Source organism: Arachis stenosperma, chromosome 6 (assembly GCF_014773155.1).
Source record: "Arachis stenosperma cultivar V10309 chromosome 6, arast.V10309.gnm1.PFL2, whole genome shotgun sequence".
Taxonomy (NCBI): Eukaryota; Viridiplantae; Streptophyta; class Magnoliopsida; order Fabales; family Fabaceae; genus Arachis; species Arachis stenosperma.
The window spans coordinates 143,943,659-143,966,696 of record NC_080382.1 but is presented as its reverse complement, the minus strand read 5'-3'; the positions used below and the strand labels follow the sequence as shown (position 1 = coordinate 143,966,696).

The 23,038-nt window shown below is 30.7% G+C and overlaps 3 protein-coding genes across 5 annotated transcripts; 1 reads left to right on the top strand and 2 right to left on the bottom strand.

Annotated features, from left to right (window-relative positions):
• Positions 1-2,410: 2,410 nt before the first annotated feature.
• LOC130935225 (uncharacterized) lies at positions 2,411-4,773 on the top strand. The gene is made up of 4 exons (XM_057864849.1): positions 2,411-2,740; positions 3,419-3,524; positions 3,773-3,832; positions 4,376-4,773. The coding sequence occupies exons 1-3, from the start codon at positions 2,625-2,627 to the stop codon at positions 3,785-3,787; spliced, it is 237 nt and encodes a 78-aa protein (XP_057720832.1). The 5' UTR covers positions 2,411-2,624; the 3' UTR covers positions 3,788-3,832; positions 4,376-4,773.
• Positions 4,774-4,860: 87 nt separating this feature from the next.
• Positions 4,861-10,133, bottom strand: LOC130935223 (protein NPGR1-like). Of its 3 annotated transcripts, none has more exons than XM_057864847.1 (7): positions 9,757-10,133; positions 8,975-9,672; positions 8,045-8,355; positions 7,504-7,762; positions 6,051-7,291; positions 5,569-5,716; positions 4,861-5,378 (listed from the first exon to the last, which is right to left on the bottom strand). In XM_057864847.1, exons 3-7 carry the CDS (start codon positions 8,243-8,245, stop codon positions 5,068-5,070), a joined length of 2,160 nt encoding a protein of 719 aa, XP_057720830.1. In that variant the 5' UTR covers positions 8,246-8,355; positions 8,975-9,672; positions 9,757-10,133; the 3' UTR covers positions 4,861-5,067. The 3 variants fall into 3 exon arrangements, with proteins under 3 accessions (XP_057720830.1, XP_057720829.1, XP_057720831.1); XM_057864846.1 differs by having other exon boundaries at positions 8,768-9,672; positions 9,757-10,132; XM_057864848.1 differs by lacking the exon at positions 8,975-9,672.
• Positions 10,134-16,449: 6,316 nt separating this feature from the next.
• LOC130935259 (uncharacterized) lies at positions 16,450-21,789 on the bottom strand. Its single transcript, XM_057864937.1, has 13 exons — positions 21,406-21,789; positions 20,599-20,770; positions 20,130-20,210; positions 19,186-19,280; positions 18,994-19,109; positions 18,777-18,887; positions 18,550-18,659; positions 18,158-18,467; positions 17,974-18,051; positions 17,843-17,893; positions 17,628-17,717; positions 17,238-17,315; positions 16,450-16,784 (listed from the first exon to the last, which is right to left on the bottom strand). The coding sequence occupies exons 1-13, from the start codon at positions 21,413-21,415 to the stop codon at positions 16,734-16,736; spliced, it is 1,353 nt and encodes a 450-aa protein (XP_057720920.1). The 5' UTR covers positions 21,416-21,789; the 3' UTR covers positions 16,450-16,733.
• Positions 21,790-23,038: the final 1,249 nt, after the last annotated feature.

The window sequence follows — 23,038 nt, the reverse complement described above, 5'->3', positions numbered from 1 at the left end:
AATACACAATAAAAATATAATTTACCAACTTACATATATAGGATGATCCAAATAATTTATTATATGTTCCTCCGGAGCATTATAATTACGAACCATTCTTCAAAATAAATACAAAATAATATTTTTTTTCACCCTTTCCACTAGCAGCAACACCCTTCCCCGCAACACCCTTTTTCCCTCTCACTAACACCCTTTCAAATGTTGCCCTCAAACCCTCTCACTCACTAACTCTTTCTGTATTGTAGATGGAGGAGAATGCTCCTTATATAGAGCATGAAGAGGCCACACTTGCTGTTTACCGGGAAACCTGTCCCCTGCATGGCAGCAGCTGCAGCACGCCCCCGAGGTGCAGGAACATTGGAACTCCGCGACGCCAGCTCCACCTCGCCCCTGCGTGGTGTCAGAAGCGTGCATGGTCGCCGCGTCACCTCGCCCCTGCGTGGTGGTGACACGTTGGTCCGCAGCAGGGTCACCACGCCCCTGCGTGTTGACTGGGTATTCCACCACCCGGTAAATCACCCCAACCTCCAATATTCTCCCAAAACACCAATAGTTTTTCCATAATAAAAATAAATTCTAATATTTTTTATTATTTTACTATTATCTCTTCTTATTTTTTTTAATTTAAGCTTCTTTTCTACATCATTATTATTCTCTTCTTTCTATTCTTTTTTTATCTCTACGTTCTTCTTCCTTCTTTTTTTTAGGTACTCTCTTCTCTTTGTAGAATTTCTTACTTGTCTAGATAATTCCTTCCTTCTTACATTATTGTCATTACTTCGATACTATTTTTATATAGACCAATTTTTCTTGTAATATCCTATACTTTTAGTACTCTTATTTTCTGTTAAATTAATTTGTATTTAATGTGAAAAATTTGAAATTATATGGCTATTTTAGTCATTTCATATAATATTTTAGTTGGTCATATGTATCCAAATATAATCCTGGATATTACATTAGTGTCTTGTACAATATATCCAAACACAATGCACAAATAATTTTTTTAGTATCTCTACTATATTATCCCTATTCTCAGTGTCATGTTCGGTCATGTCTCCAAAAACAAACACATTCCGTGACACAACACGGTCTGTGTGAGTGTTTTTCTGTCAACTCTGAATGAAAAATGACATGCCATGTTCAGAAATGGATATGAAGCTAATTGTCTCTAAATTCAAATTGGTTAGGGATTTATTTGTTGCTATTCTTTAAACAATATCTTTTTTAATTTTTTTATTCATTTTATTAACATTTTTTTAATAAATTATTAAATATATAGTATAATAAGTAGAAACTAATTAATAAATTATTCAAATTTAAAAATATCATTTATGAATATTATAATTTTTAAATATAATTTTTAAATATATATAAATAATAAATATTAAAATTCAGTTAATACATTAATAGTAATAACTCTATGATATACTATTAATATTATAATCTAGATAATTTTTATAATAAAATAAAAATTAATGAATACATTATTTGATATATAGTAAAAAATTTTTGAGTAATAACAAATTTAATTTTTTTTATCTCTTTAAACTAAATTAATAGATTAATAATATTATTGATACTTTAAGTTTGTTGAGTTTATAAATAGTTTTCATAATATATATATATATATATTTTATTTAATATTAATAGTCTATTAATAGTGTATTTTATTACAAAGATATCAAATAAAATTATTAATTTAGTTTAAAAATAAATAAATTTATTATTACTCAAAAGAATTTTATTATATATCGAATAATGTATTTATTAGTTTTTATTTATTATAAAAATAATCTAAATTATAATACTAATATTATATCATAGGATTATTATTATTAATATATTAACTGTATTTTAATATTTATTATTTATATATTTAAAAATTATTTATTTAATTTTATAATAAATAATATTTTTAAATTTAAATAATTTATTAATTAATTTATACTGATTATACAATATATTTAATAAAATATTAAAAAAATATTAATATAATAATACAAAAATAATTTAAAAAAGATATTATTTAAAAAATAAAAATAATAAATTTTTAATTAATTTAAATTTAGAAACAATTAAATTTTTGTTTATTTTTAAATCTAATAGATCAGTATTTTCTGTTCAGAATCAATGAAAAAACATTTATAAAAATCGTATTGTATTACGATTCACAAAAATAGAGGACATAAACTAAAGTTGATCATTTTTATTGTGAAGGGTCACCATTGTCATTCAGAAAAAAATTGTTAGTTCACTCATAAATATATGTAATTAATAATTTTATAATTACCACGATTGATTAAAAAAGCAGAAGAATAAAGTAAATAACAAACAAAACAAACAAATGAATACGTGTGAATGAAATAAAAACTGATGACGCAATCTTAACGCGGAATAAACAGTTAAACACAAGTATATCCTCGTTTCCTTGTTTTACGACATTGCTTCCACAACAACTAAGGTTGAAGGTTGAAGGTTGAAGGTTAGTTAGTTGTTAACACTTAAAACCACCAAAAAAGGTAGAAGAAGAAGAAGAAGAAGAAGAAGAAGAAGAATACAGCACAGCACAGCTCACACAAGAAAAAAAGGGAGAGAAAAAGAAAAGGAAACAGAGAAAAGAGATGGGTATGTTCTGTAGTTGCTTCAATGGTGGAAATGGTAAACGAATGACAAAAGAAGAAGAGAGATTAGCGTCTGAAGAAGCTCGTGCCAAAGCTGCTGAAGCCGCTGAGAAAAGGTCCTCCTTTTATTTATTTATTTGTCTTATATGCTTTTGCAATTTCATTGGTATCATCGTAATAATTCATTGGATTTGAGGTTTAATTTGGCGTCTTTTGGTTATTGATATATTTCCTGTGGAAATTGTGAATGAAATACGTATCCATTTGGAATTGCCCCTTTTTGTGTTTTGATAAACCCCAATTAATTGGTTGTTTTGTTGAGCTGATTACTTCTTCTCATGCTTGGATTTCATACGTTTTTTACATTCCATTATCACAAATTCACAATAACCAGTACAGATTCACTTTCATTGTTGAAGTGGATTGCTTATATATATATATATATATATATATATATAACTTTTGGCTTATTTTATGAAATAGGAGAATATGAAATGGCCAAAACAAATGGGATATTAGTAGGGAATTAGGGATAAAAGTTATCTCTCACTGTCACTTTTTTTTTTTTGTACAATCTTGAATGCTTAGATAAGATTTGTATTGAGATAAATTGATCCAATGATATACCAAAACATTATAGTGGCAGAGAAAAAGGAAAAGGAATGCAGGGAGTAATTGGTAAACAAAATGAAGCATAAAAAAAAGGAATTTCAATTCTGTTATTGTGGTTTTTTATTAGTTAATAATAGTACGACAAACTATGGAGTAACTTCATGTATTGATCGGAATTGCAGGCAAGCGCAATTTGAGAATTCTGCAGCAGGACGAGCTGCTCGTGCACAGCAACATGGAATGGCAAAGCAAGCAGCAAACGCAAACAAAGGCGAACCAGTGCTAAAGGTAATAGTTTTACAATCTGCTAAACAGTTACAGTACAATTCCAGAGATAAATTCCCTTCTTGATTAAGAGTTGATGTAACTTTTTTGTTGTTCTTGTCTTCAAAATTGTTATATTGTGATATTCTGCTTTATTTCCCTTGCCTTTTGTTTAGCAATCTGCAATTGAATTTATGATCATACCATACTCATTGTATTAGAATTTAGAACCTCACTAATATTGTGTTTTGACTCTTTCATTTGTGGATCAGTGGCAGATGGGTTGAGGTTAGGGAATTTGATATTAGAGTCAACTTTCAATTGTGTGTAAGGTGAGTGATCTATCAGATAATTTTGGGCCCCCTTCTTTTTAATGCTTTTTTAAGTGCTAGTTTTGTGATATTGAACTCATTTTCTAATGAAAGAACTGGTCTTGAGACAATATATGTACTTGTATGACTGCATACACAGTAGATTCTCAGTTAGGATGTTCAAAGGTATACATGGCTTGGATTGTTTTGAGCTTTTGGTCTAAGTTCTCTTGGAGTAAATCAATTACAAAAAAAGAGACCGATAGAAAGCAAACAAAAGCACTTTTTTTTCCCAAGTTAGGGGTGAGACTTGAACCCGCGACCTCTAGGTGAGTATGGGGAGACTATACCATTTGAGTTATAACTCGTTGGTAAACAAAAGCACTTTTTTTTCTTGGCTTACAAAAAATTTACATAAACAAACCAATGAAGTTAGATTAAATTTACTTTTTATGGTTTCTTCATGTTGTCTTAGGACTTTTTCCAAGGGTATTGTGTTTATAACATAATTGTGTATGTTATTTAGGTTATCTTGTGCCTTATTTTTTTTCGTTTGTGTTGCAGTATTAGCAAAAGGTGCGGCAAGGTTCTATGCAGCGCGAGCTTCGCTTTCTGCGAAGATGAACAAATTGTGTGTGCTCAGTGCTGCAAGCGTATCATTAGTGCCAAGTTGTTTATTAAATAGTCTTTGATTGTAAAGATTATGTTGTTAATTAGTTAAGAATAGTTTGATACCCTTTAAAAAAAATGCTAGATATTTGGTAGCAACTTTATTTTCTCTCTGTAGTTCAACTCACCAATGTTTGAAAACGAAAAATGGAAAAGGGAGAGAGTTCAACTCAACCAGTTTAGATTTTTACTAATTCTAGAAATGTTTGTTGAAAAAAAAAATATTATATGTACACCAAATATCAATCATTATGTAGATTTTTGTGTGTGCATATAACATAATGGTTCCTGTATATAGCTATTATCGCACTTAATGTCGATGACATCCATTCACTATTCAAAATTTCAAATAATGTTATTTTACTTAAATGAGCGTTACTATGTGAAGGGCAGCTTTGAGATGTTATTTTACTTAAATCGGCATTACTTCGACCTTGCTATCAGATGAGCTTTAACTTGAGGATTTTGCAATAGAATGAAGTAATTCTATAGATAACTAGCTAGATTATCTATACATCTGAATTTTAACCAAATGATTAACAATGCAACATTGATCATATATCATAGAGTTACCTAAAGTTCTTTTATTACTCAAATTTTTGCACTGGAGCTGAAAGCTTGAGTTCATATGCAGCTTGAAAGAAATCTGCTGCTTGTTGTAATGAACCTTCCATTTTAGAAACCAATCCAAGGTTGAACCAAGCATCATGGTTTGTTGGTTCTATTCTCAATGCATTCATCAAAAAGCTTCTTGCAATTGGAAGTGATTGCATACCAAGTTTGATCATCAATTCTGCAGATGAAATAATACTTGGAATGTAATCAGGTTCTATTGACAATGAGATTGAGAATGAAACAAAGGCCTCCTGGTATAATGATTGCGCTTCAAATAACATTCCTGTCACAGCCATGTAATTTCAGATGAGTGATTAGTTAATGGATTTAATTTCTCTGCACTAATAATGTAAAGTAATTTTACACTGTCAACCAATAGAAATTCAGAAAAATGCCAAATCATTGAAAAATTCGTCGAAACGCACAATAATTGATCATTGAAAACATGAACAAAGGTGTCAAGTTCTCCATACCAGTAATGTGCCAACTTCTGGGAGAGAAAAATTCTATTAACTGAGCTTTGTCAAGACAAGCTTTTGCATCAAGAAATGAACTAAAGTCTGCATATATTGTTGCCAAATCCTGCCATGCTTCCATTTCCAACTTCCTTTCTTGAAGTGCCTGCAAAGCATGAATTCAGATCTTAATCTATTACATTAGACAAGCAATCCTCAAATAAACTATAAGAATTAGATGGTAAATTAAAGTTTTACAGGAAAATAGATAGAGGGGTATTGGTTAATGGCTTTAAAACTTCATTAACTAATCTCTGTATGAGCTTGTATTTATTAATACCTTCTCAAGATTAGTGTCAACCAAGTATCCCAACGATTAAGATATATTTACAACTTAAGATACAGGCTGAGACGCTATTGAAATTGAAAATTTGGAAGACATATCTTAAGATAAATGTTGTTCTTATAGTGTTGCTCCATTCAATAAAATTATTGCACACCTCATGTTTGAATGCTTTTGCTTGATCAAAGTTCTTCTTATCTTGATGCCAAGGCTCCTTTTTAGCCTGGATCAGTGCTAGCAAGATTCTGTAGGTCTCTACTGCTTGCTTCGGTTTCTGCTGCGTGATCTGGAGTACTGCTTTCAATCTCAGAAGTTCTAACTGGTCAATCTTTTCAGTATCTTCTAACGCAAAATCAACTATTGTTTCTGAATCCTTAAACCGCTGTTGTGCAGATACTATGAGCGCTAACAGTTGCCAACCTCTTTTCGAGCTACCAACAGTCATATCTGAGTACATCATTATATTGTCGAAAGCTGCATCAAGATTCCTTTGAATTGCATTTTCAAGTCCAAGGTTGAAGATCACTTCAGGATCATCATTTTGACTTAGAGCAGCCTCATTTAGAAAGTTCAAAGACTCTCTTTGAAATATAGTTCTTTCAGAATCCAGCACAGATCTTCTAGCCGCAGTGCCGGAGCAAACACCCAGAAATGTTTTGCCCTGACCCAAAAAGTGCTTATTTTGAAGCTTCGCTAGATCGATAGCTTTGCGGGAAAACTTAATGCCTTCAAGAGCATGGTTTGGATACCGGGAACACAGTTTAGCACCAAACAAAAATGAAGGGAAATGGGGTCTGCAATTTGCTTCAGAACTACCACAAGACTTCCTCAATAAATTCAAGGCCACTTCGTCCTGACCAGCTGCACTGTAACAAAGAGCAAGAAAGTACCATCTCTCGGCTCGATCATAGATACCAGGAAGGATCTGCTCCACATAATCAGCCAATGATTCAAACATTCCGGTAACAGAAAGTGCGAATGTTAGATGATCTGCTGTTTCACTGTCCCATTGTATTTCCTGAACCACCATCTTTGCCATGAGTACTAATAGCAAAAGTATTGCTTCTTCGATGTTACTCTTTGGTGTCGCTGGAGACCTAGCTTGTAATTGTGGCGGCAGGTCTACTTCAGCACCACAATAGAGTAGTGTGGTGGCCAAATCTTTTTGCATACTGGCCAACTTTCCTGGCTCCATATTCCACGGCTTGATCAAAGCACGGCGATAAGCCATGACAGCTTCGTCTAAATTACCTGCCTTGATCCATAGAGTTGGAAGCAATTCAATTGCTCTGTGGAACATGTCTTGCAACTTACACTCTTCGGCGATGCCATCCGGCATTCCATTAGGAAGAGCAGACTCAACCATATCCAGAATTATGCTGCACGTGTTTGCAGCCTCTGGTGAATAACAAAGTAGCAGTAATGTTAAAATTTGGTATCTGTAACTGCCAAAACACTCATGCATAATGAATTGCATTTTGGAACTCGTAATTTATCTATGCTAATTTGTAGAACTGGATTATAATTATTTAAACTATAAGTATCTGATTGAAAATATTTGTACATAATCCAAAGCTCTAAGATATGATTATGAGTGTTGTAAAAGGTACCGGTGTATCGCCCGAGTTCCTCTAAGGACTTGGATTTAAGCAAGATTGCCTCAACAAGAAGGCTTACTGAATGCATTGACATCACATTAGGGACCACATTATCAGCTCTAGAACGTTGTTTTTTTGGCCTAGTTCTTTCAGCAATGGCTCTTATCATCCTTGGTGTCAAGGCCTTGATTTCAATGCCCTGAAAAACTTGAAGGGCAGCATCAAAGTTCCCTCTTTGATATTCAAGCCTCCCCAGCAAAGCCCGAGCTTCCTGAAATTCATCGAAAAACAATGACAACAACAACAACAACAAAAAACAAACAACTGAGCGTTGTCACATTAAACAGGGTCGGCTACATGAATCAGACAATACCGACTCCACTAAGTTAATATTATTAAGGGAAGATTCTCACTTTTCCAGAGTGATTTTTTTTTAAAGGTTATTTTCTCAACTATATAAGTTTCATCACTTAATTAGGAATTTGGTACTTCACTTAACTTTCTAGTTCACCAAATCATTTCAGAGAGAAAGAAAGACATTAATGATTCATACCTCATAGTTCAAAGAAAGAGCTTCTTTAAGAGTTGATTCAGCTTCTTCAACTTGGTTCTGATCAAATTTAGAATCCCAATCACCCCCAGTCCTTGATGAAGAAAGTCCACTGGCAGAGAAATCTCTCGTTGCCAATGACTCCGGTGACTGCGGCGGTGCCTCCTCGAATTTGAATTGCTCCCCTGAGCAAGCACACAACATCTTCCTTCCAAAAAGAAACTAAAATGATAGGAAAAAGAAAGTGCAGATGTTCTGCTTGATATTGAACCTCACAGAAACCAGTTTCAGTACTAGAGAAAGCACTCCAAAACCTTCAAATCAACACAATTCACCGCAATTATTGCAAATTTTTCAATACAAAACTAAATTAGCATAATGAAGAATGCCACAAATTATAGTACACAATGAACAAAACCACACATGACACAAAGAATGATGGGAATGATGGGTACCTTCTTCATGTATGTAAGCATAATAAAACCAAAACCCCAACAAAAATTCATTGGAAAAAAACAAACAAACCAAGTTCCATTAATGGAAGAAAAAGGGAAGGTGAAAAGATGGAGGGACAAAGATATGACAGATACTCTTCAAAGGCAATGATGAATGTCATGAGAAAAGGTGTTTCCAGATATAACATGAAAGAACATGAAATTGCATGTGGATGAGGGTGATGAAAAAAAGCTAGACAAGCAATAATGAACAACATAGCTTTGAACTTACCATAGCTCAGATTCCAAAGACTTTAAACTTTCTTTTCAGAAGTGTAAGTGTAACTGTGTAAGTGTTCTACTACTACTGCAGCTACTAGTTTTAACCCATGAAAGCTACTCTTCTATTTTTGAACTTTGTGCTTGTTTTTCTAATGTTGGTACATTTTAAAAATGGAAAATTAGTTCTTAGACCTTATTGGTTCATAAGATCCAGCACCTTGAAAAAAGTAAGTTGGAAACTTTGGCCTTAATAATGAGGAGATCCAAGTAGACAACAAAAAATTAGTATATGAAAAATGGTATCTGAGAACTGAGATCTGACAGTAATAATTTTGGATTTAAAAATTGGTTTAGTTTCTCTACTCTCTTTTGGGTTGCAGAATGTTTGGTGATGGAATATGTTAATATGAGTGACAAATGTCATGTGGTGTAGTGTGTCATGAAAGATGTTGGTAGATTCTTTTGAGTTAGATTCAAGTTTAAACAAAGTTGTTCTTTTTCTTTGTCTTGATCTGTTGTATTCATTATAGTGATGTTTTTGCATTACAAATTTAAGAATTTTTATAAAAAATTACAAAACAGGATTTAGAGTGGAAATTAAAGGTTAATCACTCTAAAAATAATTGCAAACTGAACCCCATTTTTTTGTTTTTGGGAGAATTGGTAATTAGACATTTGTCCCTTTATATTTTCTAATTTTACAAAATTTCCCCTTCCCTTTTAACCATCCTTTCGAAGAGAATTGCCATTGATGTTTTCATCTCATCTCAGCAGCTACTGCCGCCACCTACACTCATCACCGTCACCGCTCCTTCTACCGCCGCCGCACCATACTTTCAAGTCCAAAAATTAACAGACCAAACGTCTAGAAACATTCGGAAACTGTGCATAGATTCTCAAATTTATTGTGGAATCCTACCAGAGTAAAAGCATCCAAAGTCACACAAAATGTTCATAGAATAGGCAATAAAGTAAAATAAAATAAAAATAAAATGGAACCTTAAAGGAAGTGGAACAGCGTCGACGACGAAACACAACGAAGTGGTGGATCCGAAATCAGCGGCGGCAGCGAAATCGTGTTGCGACGAAGAAGCAGCGGCTCGGAGTTTAGGCGGCGGAGTGGTGCGGTGATTGTGGTGGTAGCGGCGGTAGAAGCAGCGGTGATGATGTTGAGTGCAGGAGGAAACCCTAGCAGATACACTCCTATTCCGCATTACGTTAAAAGGGGAGGGGAATATGTGAAAAGTAAAAAATAAAGGGACAAATATTTAATTATCAATTTTCCAAAAATGAAAAAACGGAGTCCAATTTGTAATTATTTTTAGAGTGATTTATCTATTTTTAGAAAGTGTCTTTGTTTGAACAGTGTGTGAAAACTTTCATTTTTTTATGGAGCTAAATTTTGTCACATGGAATGGAATTTATCTATAAATATTAAATAAAGTGAAATTTCATAATTTTAATTTTAAATCTCTCTCTAAAAGAATTTTGTTAGTTGTGAAATGTCCTCATTTAAAATTATTTGAATTCATGATAATAATTCAAAAATAATACAATATTTAGATGCTATTATATGTATGGGTATACAATAAAAAATAGTTATTTTTAGGTAAATGATTCAATTCAATCGTAGTGCCAAAATTAAAATAATATCAAATTAAATAGACATAGAATTAATGAAATATATTTTGATATATATTGATGTATACTATCTTAAATATATCCTAACAAGAATATAATTCATATTTTGGTAAAATTCTAAATTAATACATAATAAAATACAAATCAATTTTTACAAAGATAATTAAATAGTTACTCATATTTTTGTTAAAAATAAAAATCTAAAGAACAAAGAAATGGATGTGTGTATATCAATGGAGAAAGGGAAGAACAGAAGAGGAAGGAGGAGACCTGACTTCATCAACAACTTGTCTCCATTAATTTTTGTCCCCTTAAATGTTGCTTACTTTTTCTAGCTTTTGTCAGAAGCACTGACTTTACTACCAACTTAATCAAATCTTATCCTTTTTCCTTATAGTTGTTGAATAGTACTATCATTAGTAATTATAGCAAAACAAAAATTTGCTTCTATTTGTTAAGATTAAAAAAAAAAAAACTCTTAGACATTGATTAAGAAATAACAAACAAATTTGTAATAGGTTTAGTTAATATGGCTAAAATTACTATTAATAGAAAATTTTTAAATTTTTTATTTTAATAAATTCATTTGTAAGAGTACTTTAATCAGTAATCATGACTGGATATTATAAAGAAGACAAAAATAAATACTAACACAAATTAAGCTTAGCAAAGTTTGTATTTGTGATCCCCTGATCCATACATTTTTTGTCAAAAAAGTCACGAATTAAATAAGTGGTAAATCTTACTTTTTGAATATGGACTCAGTAATCCATATTTGAAACGAGATCAGCGGATATTATTATGACAAACCTCTCTAGTTTAGCTATAAAGTATAATAAATTAAAATTCGCACTCTGTGTGATCAACCGAAAGATAGTAACTTTTGAATTATTATTATTATTTTTTATTTATTTGCACAATACATAATTCTATGAGAAAATGATAAATAGATCTTTAATTTTTTTATATATAGACATTTAAGTTTTTGAGAATTTAAAAGTACATTTAAGTTTCTGACTTTTTTAAAACCTGGACATAATGATCTCTTATGCTGTCTTGGGTCTGTCAGACTCAATGGAAAAAACAAACGTAATTCTCATTATACTGACCTAGTTGATACGGATGCATACATGAAAGAGTTTTTAAAATTAAACAAATTAGACTCGAAGATCTATATGTCCAAATTTTAAAGAGGTCAAGGACTTAAATGTATTTTTAAATTTTTAGAAACTTAAATATGCGCGAACAAAAAAAATCAGGAATCGATTTATTTTTTTTTTAATTTTATATTGTGATGTGTTATAAATAGGGTAAAATATTTTATAGCATCCATCTAGAATGTGAGCTTTTTTAAGGTGTCTTTTCTTAGCCTACATTATGAAATATTCCACGTCAAAAAAATCTTACATTATCATGAACATACCATTTATGGATTTAACTATGACAATCATATACAATTTTTTACAAATTTTCGTTGATCAAGTTTTAGCACGTGGTATTTAAGATTATAGTTTAAAATTTTAAATATGCCTAATATTTAAAGATGGTGGTTGAATGGTTAGATATGGTCCCAACTCATATCGAAGAAATGAAGAACTGACGAAGCATATTGGTCAAATAAATACAGCTGGCCCAATTTGGTAATTTACTGCGATCATGTCATGTGAACATGAAAAATTAATTTTAAATTAATTGTTTGTATAAAATATATATTAAAAATTAATTAAATAATATATATAATAATTAATTTAATAGTCAATTTTTTAACACAAGTATTTTTTTTAAATTTATTGTTTATTTATTTATTAAATATGCTTGCTCTAAAATTAGAAGAGAATAATGATGAAATTTACAGTTAAAGAAAGAATATTAAAATTTTAAATACGAGTAATAGAGTTTGAGAAGCTTTATTGTTTTTCATGGAACAAATTTATACATCACTAAATTTTTAATCACAGAATAAATATTATGTTTTATGGGATAAATATCAACATGAAAAAAAACATATACATCATACAATATTTAAGAATATTTTCTAAAACTTTTACATTACTTACAAAGGTAAAAACAAAGAGGAGGAAATCACTAGGCTAATTTTTGAAGTTGGTATCTGACTTTAAATTTGTTCCAAAGACATGAACAATCTTTGTACATTTCTTAAATTTGATAAAAATTTACATATTAGTTTCTAAAAAAATAAGATTTTCTTTTCCTTGTAGAATTGAACCAATGAGATTGTTAATATAAAAGAAAAAAATATTTATAATGTTTACACCTTTTTATATTTTGTATGGTATAATTTTTTTATTACTTTTTATTAATTTTTTTTTAATTTAGATCATCTAAATTTTAAATTTTCACATTAAAAATAAAGTATAATCTCTCACTGTTAAATAATTTCTCTCTCATATTTTTTTTGTCCCAAAGATCACAGTTTATGTTTTAAAATAAAATTTAAAATTTAAAAATCCAAATACAAATTTTTTTAACAGCATGGTATTTGAAGTTTTAAACCCTTCAGAAAATTAATAAGGACGGCAAAAGTCGATAGTTTCATTAAAAACTGTGACGAAAGTCTTATGTCATACGTGTGATAATTAGTTTTTTTTAGTTGTCTACAGTATTTTTCAATTCGACATATCAATGATTAATTTGTTGTGAATCTGAGCTCTATTTAAGGGTTTATCACTGGTTAATAAATTCTACATGCACAAGGCAAAATTCAAATTCTCGACACTTACTTAAACAGATGAGTAAACTGACTACTCGATCAATCCAAATTGATTTTATAATTACTTTACTTCACGTCGGTCTTATCAACAATTACATTTTCCTGTTCTTTCCCCTACACACTGGATGGCCTTATTCTTTGATAGTGTATCGTATCATTTATGTTATTGTTTTCATCTCATATATTTAATTATTTGTTTATTCTAATTTCTCTCATATTACCTAGTTTGGTTTGTTTAGGATCTCAAAATTGTTTCTCGTAAGAGTTTTAATTTTTTTTTAATCATTTTTTAAGTGAAGAGCAATTTTCAAAAGGAAGTGGCTGAGATAAAGAAACCATCGATCATGGCCCAAAAAGTTTTCAAAAGAGCACATGCCATGCACAGAGATCCTTAATTATAACTTTGTAAGGTGGTGCCTATGATGTAGGTAATGGACTAATGGTAAAGTCAAGGATAAAAAGAAGTTCGTTTAGCACTTTAGCTACAAATAGATCAGTGTAAATTACACATGTTTTTTCAAAATACACTATCTATATTCATAGATCTTACCAATCTTTATATAGCTCAACATTATTTTTTTCTGGTAGTATTTATAGTTTCATTAAATTTATAGTTAATTCTTTTTATATTTTAAAAGTGTTTAATTAAGTTCTTATAATGTTGTGAATATCGTAATTAAGTCATCATTATCGTATAAAAAATTATTAGAATTAACTAATATTTATTTTTAAATTAAGGATACTACATTTGAGAGTTAAATTTCTAAAGTTAAACTTTCTCTTATTTTTAAAGTATTCTATTAATTTTAATATTTTTAGTACAAAAAAATTTAATTACAACATTCAAAACGATGTAAAAAAAATTAGTTAAAAACTTATACATTATGAAAATTTAATTATAAATTTGATAAAATTATAACTATTTTTATATAAATATGTTTAAAAATAGACCATTGCTATAGTGTGCCTAAAAGATAGTGTACAACTTGTCAAAAAAATTAAGAATTAATATTTAATGAGTAGTGCTAGGGAGCCAATGGCTTAAGTGTACAATGGGCTAAATTTTTGGTCTAAATTTTTGGGGTTCACCAAGGATCGAACTTTTGACCTTTCGAATCTAGAACTCTAATACCATATCTGAAACCACTCATCCCAAAAGCGTAACCTGACAGGACAATATAACACTAATGGTCATATCTCTAATACTTGTTAAACCTCCATTGTACACATTGTACGCTTAGACCATTGGCTCCCTAGACTTTTTCATATTTAATTTAAAAATATTAAAATAAATAATTTTAAATATTTAAAACTTATTATAAAAATTAAATATCAAATAATAAACAACATAAAATTGACTTTAAAAATATAATTATTCTCCACATATAAGTCATTTTTTTATACAAGTTTATACAAGTCATTTATATTCACGCGCACACGTTTTTCTTCGTGCCATTATTGTATGTTCTTCTTCTTCGTTATTTTTCTCTTTTGTTATCGTCATCACCAACACCATCTCCTCCTCCTCCTCCTCCTCTTCCTCTTCCTCCTTCTTTTTTCATTGGAATTTCTTCTCCTCCTTCCTTTTCCTCCTTCTCCTCCATCATCAGTTATCTCGTTGTTGAAAATAATAAATAATTCAAGTTCAGATTGTTAATTGAACCAGAATAAAATTGATTATTGTTTTGAATCCAATCAAATGGTTGAGGTGTGGTTCGATTCTAGTTAATTTTTTTCCTTAGTAGTTTATAATTCTGTAGGTGAATAATGTTTCATCGTTGATTGTTTAAATAGAATGTAATGTAAAAGTTATGCATTAAAGAAAATATTTTTATATATTTGCAACAAATTTGGGTATAACACGAAAATATTTAGGTGTAACATGAAGATATTTGAGTGTATTGTTTAAGAATTTTTGGTGTATGTGTACTGATAAGTTCTGCATCATTCAAAACTTTTCTTCTCCCTCCTCTTAATCTTCTGCTGTTTTTTCTTCTTTTTCATCATTATTTTCTTTTTTTATTCATCTTTTTTTTCTTGTTTTATCTTCTCAAGTTTTTTCTTGTTTTACTATTTTAACAAGAATAAAAACAAAAAAATCAAACAAAGAAAAAAAAAGAAACACATAATGTTGCAAAATTATTTAAAAGATGATGGACTTACATTCATTCATCTAAAAGAAAGAAATAAATAAGGAAAAAAAGAAAAAAATGCAGCATTAGAAGAAATATTTTTTTGTATTTGCAGCAAATTTGGGTGTAATACGAAGATATTTGGGTGTAACACGAAGATATTCAAGTGTATTGTTTAAGAATTTTCGGTATATATGTGCTGATAAATTCTGCATAATTCAAAACTCTTTCTCTTCCTCTTCCTCATCTTCTGCTGTTTCTGCTTCTGCTTCTTCATCTCCTTATTTCATATTCTCATAATTCTTCTTAGGAGAAAAAAATTAAACAAAGAAGAAAAAAATACATAATGTTGCAAAATCAATAGAAGGAGGAGGAAGAAAAAAAATGCAGTAATAACAACAGTAATAAAAAAACGACGATGAAGATGAAATATGCAAAGAAAAAGAAGGAGAAACGCAAAAAAAAAGAAGAAAAAAGAAAAGGAGGAGGAGAAAGAACGCGGAATACAAAGAGAAACAACTAGATTTTACACACATATTATACAAGTGACTTGTATGACTGTATGCCAAAAAGACTTGTATATAGCAGTATTTTTAAAAATAATATGTTAAACTCGTAAGTATAAAAACACCTTCAAGGATGATATGAGTGATTTCAAGGGGGAATCTAATGAGATGGATGACAAGTACTTAGAAAGTAGCAGTGTGTGTCAGTTTACTTTGTCGCTACCTTAATTTTTGAGTCCATTGTAACTTTCACGTACTCTTATTCTCATTTCATGTCACTATCCTTTTAATCTTCCTTTTACAGCTTCCACGCACCCTCCACTTACATCAATCATTCTCCACTTTGGATTATTTCAAATAATACTAGTCCATTTCCTCTTTTTTCACAGTACGTGATAATGTTTAACGTAGATATATATTGTTTAAAGTATGTTGTTAATTATCAATATAAATTGTTTTACTTAACAGCACATTGAAATTTTTCTAGGATAATACGAGTTTAAGGAAAGGTGGGTTCTATCATGAAAACATGCTTAAAGAAGAGCTATATAAACTTTAAATTGGTGTTAATACTTAGTAGATACACAATTTCTTCTCTCTATATACTATGTTTGGTTTAAGAGAAAATAGGGCTAGAAAGAAAGAAAGTGGAAGAGAAAATGGAGAAAATGAAGAGAAAACATAAAATGAGAACAAGAATTATACATTAATTTCTAGTTTCTATATAATGTTGCATTCTTGATCACATAGGCCACCACAATGTAGAGAAGGCATAAATATTTGGGGCCACCTATGTACATAACAAGAAAATATTCTGTCATGCTGGGACAACATGCAAAAATAAGATTCCTAGCCATTAAGTCAAAATAACAATAATAGCAGAAAATGATGAAGTATAAGATTAGTGAACAAATTCTCAAGTGAACATCATCCCAGCAAATAAGTAGTTCCACTCCAATCCAAAGCTCATGCTTCATCATCACCTGCATTAGCTGCATAATGACCTAAGTTTCTACCCTGTTGATAAAAAAAATGAATTAACCCAACAATATTTTAATTTGACAACATAATCATAAAGTGAACAAGGATTATATTATGATGTAAGTTTACACCACCAACTGCAATCAAATCTTATAGCATTGGATCATCTTGAACTTGGTGCATTTAAGTCATTGCCAACACAATTAGCTAGCTTTTGTAACTATGACGAATTTTTATTAACAAAGGGTAAAAAGTGAATATTGGTTTGACATGTTTAGATTGAGATCCCCATCGTGACGATTTTGTTGCAATATAATTTAAAAGAACAATGGAATGAGGACAAAAACGAAGATGGAGATGAATTGGTGGCGAAAAATAAGCCAACCTGTGAGGAAGGTAACCTAAGAGTTAAAGTAATCAATTTGTAACCATGCATTTTAAACAGGAAAGTAAGAGTTGATGATCTCTATGTATGTTAAGAAAGGTTACCTCAGATAACAATCGTTGTTTATTAAGCAATTGAGTCCTTGCTTTGTTCTGAACGGAATTTGGAGACTTGAACATTCTCTACAAGTGGAAGAATGATGCAGATCAGTGAATAATGGTAAGTACAACGCAAACTCGGAAGTAGCCAAAGATTAGAGAGGACATTTGATATAACCAAAAAAAACCTCGGATTTGGATCCATTAATGTTCAAAATAAACAAGAACTTGTCATATTCACATTTCCATCAATGATTTGATTACTCAAGAAAATAAGAAGTGAAAAAGGATAAACAATCAATGGTAGAGATATGAACATGACAAAAAATCATGTTTGTTTTTAAACGTGCGATGATCCAAATCCCAAAAACTCATTGGGATTAAAAACAAACTAACCTTTTCACCACTGGACATTCGGGGTTCATTGCCACCAAGATATCTTTTCTTCGGGGTGAAATTAAAAACATCATGAAGGAACTCATTTTCCTAAATTGCCAAGGTAGAAGACAAAGAAAAGGGATGGGATAAGTAAACCTCTGGAGTTGTAAGCTTTTTTTGGAACAATTAGGAACACGCCAAAAGAAAGAAAGTTGCCATGAGTAAACACCAACCTGCATATGCTTGATGAATCCTCCCCCTAAAAAGTGCTTGAGATAGTTCAACTGCAAATATCTGAATGTCAGCTTGCTAATACGTAAAAATAATTTTTCAACGAAAAGTAATGATGAATGCAAGTAAAGACCTGTATCATTTGGGACCAAGATGATGTCTGCAGTGAATCGCCACCAATCTTCATTGAAATTTCAGGAGAGTCACCATACTAGTATCACATAGTATTAAAGTAATGTCAATAAAGAAGCTTATGTCAATATCTACATTCTTAGAAAATATATTCAAACAGAAATATTGAGAGAAAAATAAAGCACCTCAAAAAAGTCCAAGATATCTCGGAACAAGTTCCTTTGAGTATTAAGATCTTTCTTAGCAGAACCTTTTCCCCCGGCCTCAACAGAAAGGTTCTCAACTTGATTTTTTACCTTCCCTTTCAATCCTTGTAAATGTATGTAACTTTCCTGCACTTTACTCTCTTCTTGCGTCATATCACCTGTGCTCTCAGATGCAGCAGAAAATTTCTGTATGCTGCCAATATCGAAAATTAGAGCCAGTGCTTCGCCAGCAGCAATGCGTACCGACCGATCTTCCTTTTCTAGAAGACTAGATAAATAAGATATGGAACTGCATCAACATTAGAAACATTTCATTAGATCCTAGTCAATACCACAAATCAAAGAGTAAACACAGAAACAGGATTGCTTACCTTTGCCAAAATTTTGAATTCAGTTTCAATTCACTCAAGGTAGAGAGGAGAAAGGACCATGCAGATACCACGGCAGTTATTAATGGAGCAGAAGGTTTGGCCGCAACTACCTAAATAATAAAATAGAAGAAACAGTGAGCTTATCATGGAAATGTTAAGATAACACAGTTATTGTCAGAAAAATATTACACTCGAGCTTGATTAGTACATTTGAAACAGATGCTTACATTGGAACCTAATTTGGGATGAATCACTCTCCACAATATGTCCATTGATCTCTGAGTTTCCTCTTCATCATTCCCACCAACAAAGGTGATTATAGCCAAACATTCCAGAAACTATACATATAGCATTTAGCAGAGGAAATTGAGAATAAGAGCCTCTGAAGAACCAGAGGGAAATTTTGAATACAAGACATTCCAAAAAATACAAACTCCTACTTACAGGCGGAATTTTTGTAGCGTTTGACTTAGATGTAAGATACTCATCCAGGGTATTAACTGATTCCTCAAATATTTCTCGTGCATTATCACCACAACCAACAGTAATGGCCAAAAGACCTACAAAAGATTAGATTAAATATTAATCAAATGAAACGTAATATATCAAGCATATGTGAGTTAATCAAGTCGTTACCGATTGCATGAGATGCCAATGCTATCTCCTTTGCAGATGCCTTTTTGGATCCTTTTTTTATTGAAGCAAGACAAGAATGTAATAAAGTAGCAAATCTGAAAAAGGGAAAGCACTTCAAGATTATGGTAACTCATAACTATCATAGTTTGATAGATCAATAAATATGAGTAACATATATCATCTCATTATTTGACAAGAATAATCTGTGACATTAATACCTCAAATAGCAATCATCATTTTTAGAGAAATAACAAATACAAAAGAAGATAAATCACATTAACAGGAAGAGTAGACATGGTTTTAGAAACAGAGTCAACAAGACAGCATAGTAGTGCAGGCATAAGTGCTAGGAAGATATATATATATATATATATATATATATATATATATATATATATATATATATGTAACTTAATTGAACAGTAACTTGGTTCAATTGTATGTACTAACACAATTTCAACAGATAAGTTCTGAAGACAAAAATTAAGGATCGACTTCAAATCATTCGAATGAGTCATATAAATATGAGAAATATTTTATATTTTACTTCAATTTCTGAATTTTACCTCAAATAAACTGCAACTTATGTAATATGAAATTACTTGAACTAAAAGAACTATTTAGGCAATGAAAAATTTTGGACAATTGCAAGTAGTTAGTGGGGAATTTGAACATACAATCGGGAGAGCCCTAAGATAATTTCCATTTTCAACACAACCAAACTACAGACATTCAACTCAAATCTATACACTAAGAAACAAAGAAGAACCATGCAGCAAAAATGGGCAGACCGTTGCTTATATATATAGAGGTCTGATAAAAAGCAGATCTAGCTATAAGGATTCATCAATATGTCCCTTTAGAAACATATACTAGGTAAATTACAGAAGGAAACATAATCAAATAATTGTATAATGAGAAAAACTGTATAGACAGATGCTTACTTCTTCTCCACAAACTGATGCTGCATATTACTATTAAATGTCTCAATAATCACTGACAAAGCTTTCTCCCTTGTAGAACCCCTTTATCAAGAAGAAAGGAGAAAACATAAGATAGACAACCCTTAGGCTCAAAATGAAGGTGGTTTAAATAGAATAAGCAAAAACTGAGAATACATTTAGCATACGATAGAAGCTTATTACAGGTTCAAAACAGCTTAAACTAAAAACCTTATTAAGAGAGCTACCTACAAAATTGAAACAACTACTTTCTTCCAAGATAAGCATAACCAAATATGAAGTTAGTTCCATGTTCATTTAACTTTACCATTGCCAATTTTCATGTTAAATCACTTCTTTCTTCTAACATGCACTTAGACTTATTAGCATACACATTCATATAATTTATGGTTGCAAATTTCAATGTTAAAAACTCTTCTAAATTATGACTGCAAGTGAGATAAGTAACTACCTTTTCTCATCTAATGCATCAAGAGCTTGATCGAGCAGAGTCTCCTGATCAACGTGCACCTCTTCGTTCCCTGTCACCGACATTTTGTCAGTTCGGGCACTCGATGATGAACTCACACTACCTTCATCATCACTGTCCAACAATACTGCAGCATTCTTCCGTTGAGAATTACCTACCCAAAACAAAACCAAACAACAAACAGCACTCAATTCTCCCACCAAACAACATCATACTCTAAAATGGTAGTACTCAATATGCAACATTCAACATAACACATTAAACTCACTACAATTAACATAGCAATGAACCTTCACATCACTAGCTTAAATTGCATGCACCAGTCATAATAGTCCTTATCTTTACAAAATTTATGTTCCTAGTCTCTTACATTTTATTTTGCAATTCTCTCCTTGGTCAAAACTCAAAAGATAGTCCACATGAATAATCACAGTTCACAGACATTTATTCATTAATAAAGAAAAATCTAAGGTTGTGATTGGTTTAGAAGATATTTTCTTTATCCCTGTTTGAGAATACCTTCTACGTCAGCTAATCAAAATTTCCAATTTAGGAATTTGACAAATCATGAACACTTAAAAAGCTATCGTAACACATGTCGTTACTCATCATAAACAGATATCCTTCTACACTTTTGTTGGATGATAATGTAAAACACTAAAAATTCAAATCATTAATTATAAAAGTTAGCACCTTATTCCAAAAAAAAAAACTATCTATTTATAGAAAAAGATTATTTTTCCCCTGAAAAACCAAAAAAACAAAAAGATATAAGGTTAAAGTAGGTACGCTTTCCCATTTTTCGTGTCAACGGCTTTTCCCTCTTTTCTTCTCTACTTTGAGCTGTGTGTGTTTGGGATATATTCGTCAAAAGCAGGTACAAGGCTTGATAATCGGAATCTGAAAGGAAGCTGATTTGAGAATCTCGTTTTCTATGGAATTCAACTGTGCAGAATTTGGGGAGAAAACAGAAAACAACAGCAGCAAGAAGAAGTTCGAAGCTAGGTTGAGCTGCGATGAGTAATAACAAGCCATTAAAATTCAAAATTGATAGAGAGGGTGCGTGAAAGAAAGGGAAAATAGAGAAACACACGGAAAATAAGGGGAAGGAAAAAAAATATATTCAGGATTTTGAAGAAATCGCAACGCAGAGAGAGAGAGAGTGTGTAGTTCAAAGAAAGTGGCTGGCGTGGAATATTCGGTAATGTGTGTGAATGTGTGATTGCAAATTATGCTGATGCTGATTCCGTGAACACTTACGTGGCAGATTTGAGACCGTTGATTTTTCGGTGAATTTTTGCCACGGATTTTTTGTTTTCTTTTCTTTTTTATTTTTTTGTCGGCACCTTTGAAGTTTGTGACTTTGTGTGTGGGAGTTATTTAGATTTTAGAATCATGTCATAAATTGATTCAGTTATCTTGATTGCACGGGTGTAGATTGGGTTAAGATTCTTTTGGATATTCGGTAAGGTGCAGTGGAAATAAGAGTAAAAATCAATTATTGAATTTATCTTTTTAAAAAAATAGAATCAATTGAATAGAATTGAATTTACATTTAAAAATATAATGTTAATTGAATATATTTCGGCTGGAAATTTTGGTAGGGTGGATAATTTTGTGGTCCGTATTTTTTGACGTGATTTTCTTAATACAGATATTTAAAGGAATTGTTAAGGATCAATTTACTTTTTTATTTTTAATTTTATGAATTTTTTACTGTGCATTATTTTTTATTATTTTAATGAATTTGCGAGAATGAAATCAATTTTTTTTTAAAGATAATGAGATTTAAACTTGTAATTTTTTAAATAAATATAAAAAAATTATATCATTTAAATTATAGTTCGTTTTTCTGAAATCGATTTTTATCGGTAAGAATGGTTAGTACACAAAAAATGCGAGGCAAATTATCAATGCACAGTAAACAATGTCTTTTATCTGTAATTGGCCTAACAAATTATTAGTAGGCCCATATTCAATTTGAAAAAAATCACTTCGGTAATTTAACCATAAAACTTATCTACTTCTAGAAATAGTACTAAAATAGTATCAAGCAAGAGAATAAAATTTATATAGAAATATAAGGAGAAAATATAGGGTGAATGATTACGGTGAAAAGTTATTAAAAGATTCGTTAATGACTATGAAAAGTTATGTGAATTTTTTATTATTTATGCAAGATTTATTAAAACTTATCATTGAAATTCATTAGGTCTTTTTCTTTAGTTGTCTATCTCTCAAGAGTTTTTAGATTATTTTGAGAGAAGTACATGTTTAGGATTTAGTAATACGTTCACTAAAATATTGATAGCTTGAGGAACTCAAAATTATTTGGAGGAAGTAACACTCCCATGTGAAATTGAAATTTATTATTGAATTGCTAATTAAATTTTAATTTATGAAAGTAGTTATAAGATAAGAT